Source organism: Watersipora subatra, chromosome 2, assembly GCF_963576615.1.
Source record: "Watersipora subatra chromosome 2, tzWatSuba1.1, whole genome shotgun sequence".
In the NCBI taxonomy this organism is placed as follows: Eukaryota; Metazoa; Bryozoa; class Gymnolaemata; order Cheilostomatida; family Watersiporidae; genus Watersipora; species Watersipora subatra.
The window spans coordinates 12,035,426-12,046,261 of NC_088709.1; the positions used below are offsets into that span (position 1 = coordinate 12,035,426).

Sequence of the window (10,836 nt, forward strand, 5' to 3'; positions counted from 1 at the left end):
TGAACAAAGAACAGCTCAGGGTTGAGGAACTATAAAATCATGTTCTTATGAAGGAAGGTATTACAAAGTGCAGGCCGCCATTAAACTTGACCCGAGCTGCTGTAATCAGGGTTGGATTTTGAACTATAAACATATACACTTAGGCTAAAAGCATTTTGAAAGAGGAAGAATTTTTCTATCACCATTTGCTTGAAACTGCATCCTGCTTCACTACTGCTTGGGTGTCATATATTGAGGCCCGACTTGAAAATTCTTTGACTATGGCTGGTGGAACTGTGGAAGACTATCTAATAGCTTGCTAAAATGCTTTCAGTGCTCTTACTTTTAGTAGAAATAATTTAGTTAGACCAGAAGGAGACAGCATGAAGCACAATAGGTTGATCTTATTGCTCTATTTCAACTTTTAATATTTTTCTATCTATCCCGGAGAACTTGAGACGGACGATGAAATGAAAATCGTATTTTCCCAGTGGTTTTTACCACTCTCGAGAAAATCCTTGGAGCCCTGGTTGTAATAACGTAGAAATATTATTGTAAATATTAGTAGCTGTATTTTGATGCGTCTTAGCTTGTTTTATATCAAAACAATGTAGTGGCATAACTTTTACTTTCCACTTGCTGACAATCCCATCTTAATCTGATCACAAACAAAAAGAGTGAGCAGTTGTTGAAAACACTGCTTATATAGACTGAGAGTAATGGGAGGCATTAGTTGTCTTTAGCTAATGGGGCGGTCTTCTAGCCTTCTACCCACTCGAGTACAAATTTACAAACCGATAGGCCAGCTCCTTTTAGCAATTCAAGAACAAAAACATTTTCAAACATGACACGCACAGCGATTGGTGTTAGTCCGTCTCACACCTAATACGTCCACATTTGATGTTATAATAGACATGCTAATATGCACTTTACAACAAGTTTCCTAATACAAGGATTGTATGCTAGTTTTAATTACAAACGCACAAGGCTAGCAAAACATCAATACAGTCGAGGAGGCATGTTATAGATATACGCTGTTTATGTTATATGCGCTATACATACGTTATATATATGTTATATATACATTATCTACTATACAAGCAAATGCTGAATCCTTTTAGAATGAGCGCTAATATCCACAAGAATGAATAATGAGGTGGCCAGGCCATACCCTAAGTGCTTGGACTAGTTCTAATGGTGTGTCTTGACAGGTTTGAAGCCATCTTTTCAAATACTGCATCTGTGCAAGCAACAAAGATAGAAGCCGCAAGCGAAGGTAACTCTTGCATAGATGAATACCTTTACCCATGGTACAGTTTTTATAGAAGACTAACATAGCATCAATGACAGTAAAATGTGGAAGCTAATGCAGAGATAATTTGTATATATTAAACTAGAATTGACTAGCGCCACGGTAGTGAGTGATAATAACTGACAGGACATTATTATAGTTCATACATGTACTAGGACAGAAATTAATTACAGGTAAACTTTGGGTTCAATCTCCTTAATGCCATTTCCTACACACTTCCATTGCCATACACACTATAGCAGGCCTATTGATCAGGCAACTATAATATATAGAAATGAATGAGTGCTGAATCGTCTTAGGATATTGAACGATGAAGAGGGTTGAAAATGTGGAACCCTCTGTTCATGGTATATGCAGTAATTGTATTCTGACACAATAGCAGCTCTCACTTATCATTATGATGCATCAATGATATTGAGAACTTTTCCAAAAGAAAGTTTTTCCCCTTTGAAAGACTAGCCTAGAGAGTTTTATGACTTCTGTGAACCTCAAGGAGGTTTGAACCAAAAAGTTTTGAGAATTTTTAGAAAGGAACGGTATACTCATCTTCTGATAGATGGTATACGAAGGTTGCAATTGACTCCTTGACCTACTTCCTCATCAGCATATTAAACACTCCCATAACATATATTCAAAGTAATCTAAAGAATTTATGTGAAGTTTTTGCTTCGTACTACGTAAAAATTTTCATATAACGTAAACTGGTATTTGGGCGAAAGGTCTCAAAGTCGATTTTAATAATAATAATCTCGCAGATAGCCTTAAAAGTATGCCTTTATCTCCTGCTGCACTTGAGAGAAAGCGACCTATTGGGTCATCTCTCTTACATATAATACTATATATAATAGTAGCCTAGCAGTCTAGTGTGGCGTGAGAGATCGTCAGGCGTATCAATAAAACAACGAGAATACCTACCGGTGCAATTATTCAGAAATACTTGAAGGCGATCGATTGGTGAAGGTGTTAACGTGTCAACATACCAAGCTGTGAATGTTACGAGCTGTAGACTCGTCAAAAGGTATCTTTTATCCTAACCATTGAACCATGGCGATGGACAGACAGACACCGCGCTTATAGCAAAAATATATGTTTGTTCGCTTTATTCTAGACAGATAAAACATTTTTATTTTTCCCTTGAAGAATAGACATCGCTATCCAAAACGAAGTTGTGAAAAATCGATGTAAAGTGACATTGTGACAACGAAAAATTATCGTAATAATGAGCCATAAACCAACTGAAAGTGATAAGAAAAAAAGTAAAGTTGTCGATACAAACCAGTAATACCACAGTCACTGTACAGTAATACCACAGTTACTGTACAGTAACACCACAGTTACTATACAGTAATACCACAGTTACTGTACAGTAATACCACAGTTACTGTAGTCAGTAAATTAAACAATTATGTTTAGTTTATCCTTTTTGAAGGGCTAAAGGAATGATTTTGGGACAAAATTTCAACAAATTGCACAATTTATATGTATTTTACTGTTCATATAACTCTCCATATCATAAATGTTCCAGGAATGGATTATTTAGATTGTAGAAAGGTCTACTGTACATGAAATAGAATTTAGACGCCTTGGCCTACCATTCTCTCGTCCAATGCCTCCCTTGGTCACTGCTACATTAAAGAAATGGCATGTGTACTGCTATCTAAAAAACACTTTTTTGTAAGTCGATATAGCAAAGGTTTTGTAAAGAGCACACAGTTCAGACATTGAATAAAAATGGAACCTTTCATATCTTGTAAAACTTCTTTTACAGAAATAATATTACATTTATCAGTTGTACGCTATCGTTATTTTCGTACCATTTCGAAATGTCAGTGGTCCACAGCAATCACAGCAGCACAATAATAATAATATGGGCTCTTTAACAAGAACATTCCGGAAAGAGTTCCGCTTCATCCCAGCACATCATAGTGCGAAGTGTTGAGAGTTTGGTGGCTGATAACTACTGACTGGGTTATTATACTAACACAAAGAGATGATTTATGAAACACCTGGGAGGTTCTTGGCGTATAAGTTCGGGAAAAGAAAAATGCCAAACATGAAAAACAGCGGTATGTAATTACATCGAATAATTAGAAATTTGTTTTACTCTATAGAGTACAATAAATTACCATAAAGCGGTTTGCCTATAACCAACTCGATGAACACGTAGTGCTTGCCTGCTGTCAAATTTCTTCTAAGCAGTTTGATGATTTTTGTCTTGCAAGTGTTATACAGAGGGTTCAGGGGCACCAGACATACCCGAACAAATAATAAAGGTAACAAAATGAAGTCATTGCTATAGAAAAATGTAAGCTATATGGACTCACAATTCCTCACCCTTAGAAGGAGAATGTCTAAGACATTCACAGGGCTCACTTAAAATGTGATAGTGCCTTGTATGATACAAGGTTATGTATGATACATGATTTTACATGATACAACTGAGTTGTATCATGTAAAATTTTCCTAATTTACGATGTAACTAGGGATTGGATCATTAGGGTTGCATGTGTGCTGCATGTGTGCCCCACGTGTTCCAAGCACTAATCCAACACTGCTATGTACAGTACATGTATTTAATAACTTTCAAAACCAAAAGAGCTGTAGATGGGGCGTAGAAAGGTGACTATTGTAGCTCTGCCTAACCAATACTTCACCAGACTGTGTAATCATTACGTCTATCCTACCATATGATACATGACTAGATCTGTTTGAACTGAGGGATAATAGTAGAGTTATACCAGTCTTAATATATATTAACATTTCTTGTTCTACTACATACGTAATAACAGCTAAACATTAAAATTGGTTTATGAATAATTTTAATCCTCTGTGAATCATAACAAATGTTATAATGACTCATCCTAAACGTGTCATGGGTGAAAAAAGTGATCGAGACCAACCTGTGCGCAATTTCATGATTTTAGTACTCTATAAATAGTGCCATTCCTCCCTGAGAATCATTTTCATGAAATCTCTAATTTCATTAAATTTCATTCCAATAAATTTCTTATATCAAATTGGTATCGCGGCAATCGCAAAGCATTGTTTTAAATGCAAACTTAACATCATTTGCAGCTGTTAAAATCTTAAAATGTTTTTGAATCTAAATTTCAAAGATTTCTACAGAGAATAAAACCTTGAAAAATATTACAGCTTCTTTTCAGGATTGTCATGTTTGTCCTGTGTGACTCAAGAACCAATCACCAAAACATGGGAGAGTAGATTATGAGACTCAAGTGGGGACATTATCAACACTCCAAAAGACTTGATCTGTAAAATAGCTACATCAATAATGATTGTTATTTAGAAGTTTAGAACTTACTAAGGAAGTGGAGAAGCAGCCACAACTCTGACAGCTATAATAATTGTATGTCTGCACAAACACAAATTTTAAACACAGGATGTTAATGAAGGTTGTTAACACAAGATGTAGGTTTGCCTTAACACAGTTTTTCAACACAAGTTGCCAACAAAGGATGTTAAAAAGGATGTTAAAAAGGATGTTAACACAGGATGTTAACACAGGGTGTTAATACAGGTCGTTAACACAGAGTGCTAACACGGGTTGTTAACACATGTTTTTAGTAATAACAATTACTGAATTTCCATATTTTGAAAAGTACCTATGATTAATGCATAATCCCCAAGACTGAAGATTTCAACTACATTAGCCTTCTACATTTCATTTTTTTACGTCATCAATTCGTCTGCACATGCGCTCGTTAGCAGAAACGCCGCCATATTTGTGAACAAACAAGCATCATTCTCATTCAATTTGCATTATTAAACAATATTTTTGATGTTATTCCGAGTTTATATTGGGATTCTCTAGGTGTTCAGCATTGCTGAACAAAAATTGTGAACAACGGCGTCGTTCGCAAAATTAATTGCCGAAGCTTCGTATTTTCAATGGTAATAGTTGTCTACGAAGATGGCTGACTACGATAATTCACAGTACCCCACTCACGGAATGGCGTCACAAAACGAAGGATAGGTGAGCAGGTTTGCATTCAAAACTGGCTCATGCAATCGCTGGTGCAGCCATACATTTCAGTTTACTAGGAATAAATTAATCTAGTAAAGTGTTAATTTAAATCTGACAATGTGAACAATCGATGGTTAAATTTAAATTAACCACAAATAACAAATCTTTGCATTTACTAATCTACATGTATTGCAACAAAAACTAGATTGGTAAAAAACCGAGTGATATGTTCCTACCACTTATTTTACATGAGAACTTAATGTGACTTCATTATGGCCAATCATAACTATGATAAGCAGTTTCGAACACACATTGATCTTCTCTGCATGGAAACAAGCTCAAAAGTAGTTCTTTAAAAGAGGAATGACTCATGCGACACGACATGACTGATGATTGCGCGATTCTATCTGTGCTCTGAATACCCATTGAATCGATCAGATGCAACGAATAAAATACATACAGTAACCCGGTAACCGGGTGTATTTACCCAGTATTTACTGAGTGAATACACTCAGTGAATAAATACAGCCGGATTCCCGACTATGAAAGTTTTGATGCGGGTACCATCTGGCCACGCCTTCAGGCTATCTTAGAAGCATGGAACCGCAACAATGAACACATCAAGACAGGCTTCCTACATCTCCTTAAGGGAATGTGTCTATAGAGGACAATATCCTATATATCAATTAGTTTGAAGTGAACGCACAAACGGACAAAAGATAGTGCAAACATGGCCTATAACATGATGGGCATTAGGTGTGAGGAAAAGGATAATGGATAAAGTGGCAGCTAATAAAGGCCCTGCCAATCACCAGCTGATGAAAGTCAACAGGAGCTGCTAACATTACAGAGCTCCTGATTGTCTTATGCTAGGCGTTATAAGGCTTGAGCTAGGAGGAACTAACAGGAAGTACTCATAGTGCAGCCGCACTCTTGAAGTCCAACAGCTAATTAAAGAGAGTTTGTTCAGGTTAGACGCTCTCACCAACATTCGCTATCGAGGTTATAGGTTATTCGTGTCACATGTTCCCTACCTCTTTCACTATCGAGACTACGGTGGATGTAGCAGGGCTATCGGTGGGACTCTCCACATTTTGCCTTTTCACTCTGATAAAGTCATCAGATTCTTCACTCAAGTCATACCTCACTGAGTCTAGTTGTTCTGCAATAAAACCAAATACCAACTGAAAGTAAGCAGCATTTCATCGAATTTTTTCAGTCATTATATTTGTAAGATACTGCGGGTATCTTTGTTACCTAAGGCTTTATTAAGCTTCACTTTTTAAATTAAAACTGATAAATGACTGCTTAAAATTTATCTGAGGTGCTTTAAACATCGTGATAAACCGTTTACAAGTCTGATCTATTATCAAAAGGCTCGGGTTGAAACAATTAAACCGGCAAACCAGCTAAAAAGTACTTCTTTTATTTAATAATCATACCATAATACTTTAAAAATCTATTATAAATCACAAATAGTTTAAACAGTTGAATTGTTATGACACAGTTCGATTTCAAAAACAAGTTTTGAGACAAATACGAATTAATGTGAACTGTTCATAATGTACTCCAGACCCACAAATATTCAATTTATACAAAAACAAACTTTGAACTGATAATTAACTACAAAAAATAACTACAAAAATATTTGAAATGGTTACAGCCAACACCAAACAATTAACATTAGAACTCCCAAGTTGCACTTTTCGCATTTATTAAAAGACTGGTGATAAAACTCTTATTGCTCGGAGCTCTAGTTTATGAAAGGAAAATACACAAACTATCGAACTTAATAAAACTGATGATCAAGTTTCCAAGATGTTTCAAGAAAAACCATCTTAAATTCAATGTTGCCAGCATTTACTACAATCTTGATAAGAAGAGATCGTACGATTTTTCCTTAACTGAACGGCACTCTTAGTACTTATAAGTCGTTCTAAAATGGACTTATTACATTTAGTTGTTTGTTTCATCAGCCTAATCTAGTCGTTTGTGAAATGAAAATATTGATAAATTTGTTATTAATATAGTCTGTCATCTCCTCTGAAGGAATGACTACTTTTCCCTTAGGCCCCAGGTGGTCCTTCTGGCAGCAACATGGTTGGTATAGCAAGAGAATGCAAAAGCAGAAAATACTCAACTTGAATTGACTTGAGTAAAATGATATCTTGCATTAATTTCTAGTGCTAAATATTATTCGTAAACTATATCAGCAAAGAAAATTAAAACTTTCTAGCTGCCGGATATTGCCACGTTGTTATTAGCTAGAATATATATCATGACTTATTTACGGTAGTGCTATGAGATACTGGTCCATTAACATCTAGACCCACAAAGGTTAATAAAATCTTTCTGTAGCTTTCACATACCTTTAGCATATTCACAGGAGATTACAGCGAATGATAAAGCCATGTACAAGAACAAGGTTGTCCAGCAATATTTTTCTGCCATTGTGGCGCTTGCTCTACAATAATCGTAGTAGGCTGCAAGAAATAAATAGTAGTTTTGCTTTACTACAATAACTCTGCAGCTACCATGATACAGGGAAACTAGCAACTGACTCTCCAAGCGCAAAATCTTGCACATTAACCCCACATTACTCCCAGGGGCATAGATGCAACATGTTTTGTAGAGTTGCCCCGTCATAAATATGCCTAAAAGTGGGAAAACCCCACAGTTTTCCCAGTGGCATATATGTAACAACAGTTTTGTAGAGTTGCCCTGGCATAAATATGCATTTAAGTGGGAAAATCTACTTAAGTCAGAAACAGCGATATTTTAACTACACAATGATACCAAATATGATTGGTTACAAGTCATGTGACCTGGGAGCAACCGTCATCAAACTCCCTCCAAATTTGAAGTAACTTGTTAAGCGCAGAACTATGAAGCTGAAAACATCATAATAGATAGCGTAATAATGTATGTTATACTATAAACAGGTGTGATAAATTAAAATGCAAATTTTGTTTTTATATTAGAAAATATAGATACAGATCGACATAAAGTGAAGTGAAACATCAAATACTCTGCATAGTTTTCACGGTCTAAGCACTGTGTGGTTAAATGTCATACTTAATAAACAGTTCTTGGCAAACAACTCACTGATCTGATTCCTTGGCAAAAAGGATACAATACTTTGAGGTTTGAGTTTTAAAAACATGCATAATATACGTAGAATATCAATTACATTGATGATAAAATTAAAGAATAGTACTAGGCCAATTTAAAAGAGTGTTGAAAAGATGCACTTGAGTAAAAACATTTACATATCAAATTGAGCGGAGATGATACAGACGAGAAATAAAACAATGATCTGATTCAGAATGCTAGCTGGAGTGCGCGAACAGTAGCAGTAAAGGACTTATTGACTCAGTTATAGCTAATACTAGATGAATGTCCGGCATTGCGCAGGTAATAGAATAATTACCTAATGAATTTGAATAACTTACCTGAAAAGCTAGATTTTTACTAAAATATTTATTAAGACAATTATGTTTAGGGCCAGCTTAACAATTGCTACGCATAACGGTCAACAGTGCTAGTTATTAACCCCAAGCAAACGTCAAGTTTGAGTATCTTAACCAATGCAATGACTATTTGAGCATTGAATTCATGGTATTCCGTGAAGCTTAATGGTTAAATTTGTCACCTCTAGATCTGGAGGTTCCGAGATGAAATCCAGTGCCTTGTGGATTTTTCTCTACTAGAATTAAATTGTTATAACTGGACGCAGGGTTTAATTCAGAGAAAAAGACCAACAGTGAGAAATTATACATTGACTTGGAACATGGCTCAACTGAGCAAGAAACAAAATATAATTTAAATAAGATTAACCTATGATTTTGGAAATGTGATTAAAACAGTTAATTATTGGGTTCTTACATGACTATAGTAGAAGAGTACTAATAGTTGTACCCCAGTTATCACATGAAAAACTGCACAGGTTGTGCATGTTATATTCTTTGTATATTTGAGTAGAACTTTAAAGGTCCTGATTTGTTTGGAGAGGAATCCACCAGTCAACGTTTTATTGTGTAATGCAAACCCTCACATTACATGCTCCTTAACATTTCAATTTCAGGGTATTCGATTTCTGTCTGGCATGGAATACTCCAATAATTCAAAAATTGACTGATTATCACAATAAAGGGTCAAATGGAAAGCTTTTTTTACCCCTCAAATAGCAAAACAGTTAAAAAATCCTCAATCATGAACTGCTCATAGAAGGGTCTCAACCGATGTGGTTACCAAATGAAGCAAATACATGTACACAAAGTGATTTTGGGCAGTTTGTTTAGCGCAAGGCCTTAAAAGTTATGGCAACGATTCATTTTTAAACGTTAAACTTCATGCTTGATTAAGTTTTGTCAAAATAATTAATTGTTTAAGATTACAAAGTATACAGATGTCTCAAGTTTGAAACTGCAAAAGTGACCTTGAACTAAGCCATTAATACAAGTTTTTGGCTTACTGCAGATGTGGGCAAGAAGTTTGATTTAAAAATGCATTTTACCTGCTATTGTTGACTTGTAGCAAACCTAATTATAGTTAAAATACACCAAGGATGTTAGAACGAAAGATGGTTAGACGTTCATTATCTGAGGTAAAATACTACCTCTCTAAATCATAAAGAACATCCAGACTGCATAACAGGCAAATTTACCAGGGAGCTTTTTTAAGCTAAAACTATATTTACATGCATGTATAGGTGAACTAGGAACTATTAAATAAAAATGCATCTGTAAAGATTTCATAAAAACTTTGCATTTTCCTGGAAATCAAATCAACCAATGTACAGACACATAGATTATAAGTGAGAATTGCAACAAGGTTCATCATCAAGCCAATACCTTGACCCAACTGAATGAGCTCGCTATCAAACACTTGACAAGGCAAATTAGACCACACACAAGAGTTTACCAAACCCCTGACATCGGAAAATATCTTCAGCAGTAATGGTGCACTAACTTAGATACCTTGCAGCGCGCAAAATCACCTATCCATCGAAATCCTCAATGCTGTTCAGACTCTTCGCATATATACTAATCAACCTCGGCTTTAGAACAACTATAAGCTGTTTGTATTTCTGTAAAACTGGTAACAATGACTAAAGTTACTAGTATTTTATCATAAACATTTTCTATGTCATAAAGACAGGCATGCCAGAGTTAGCAACTGCATTTATTTGAAGCATTGATAGTAGCAAATCGTGAGCTTAAAAATTTTCTACCTTTGTCTGCAATCAACAGGCTAGTGATTAAGTTTCAGAAAATTAAAAATATCATGTTTTATTACAAATAAAATTGGAAGTATCGTCTTAAAACCTGGAAATATGACCAAAAACGGCTAAAGAATAATAGTTGTTGTGGTATCCTTGCTATACAACACAACAATACAACTGCGTACCTAGTTGTTTATAATATATCTAATCAACTAATTTGATGAAGTTACAACTTTACTATAATCGCTAGTATTTATTAGCGAACCTCTATCGCCAAGCACTGCTTTATGTTATTCAATCATCGGAAATACGTCTAACCATAAAGCCTGTGAACCG

The 10,836-nt window shown here is 35.3% G+C and overlaps 1 protein-coding gene across 1 annotated transcript in view; it reads right to left on the reverse strand.

The window, feature by feature from the left end:
* LOC137387451 (plexin domain-containing protein 1-like) overlaps positions 1-10,775 on the reverse strand; it is a 30,990-nt gene extending 20,215 nt beyond the window's left edge. Inside the window, exons 1-3 of the mRNA XM_068073878.1 lie at positions 10,686-10,775; positions 7,646-7,740; positions 6,311-6,438 (exon numbers count right to left, since the gene is read on the reverse strand). Coding sequence (XP_067929979.1) covers positions 6,311-6,438; positions 7,646-7,727 — 210 coding nt within the window. The 5' untranslated portion in view covers positions 7,728-7,740; positions 10,686-10,775. The remainder of the gene's footprint in view (positions 1-6,310; positions 6,439-7,645; positions 7,741-10,685) is intronic.
* Positions 10,776-10,836: the final 61 nt, after the last annotated feature.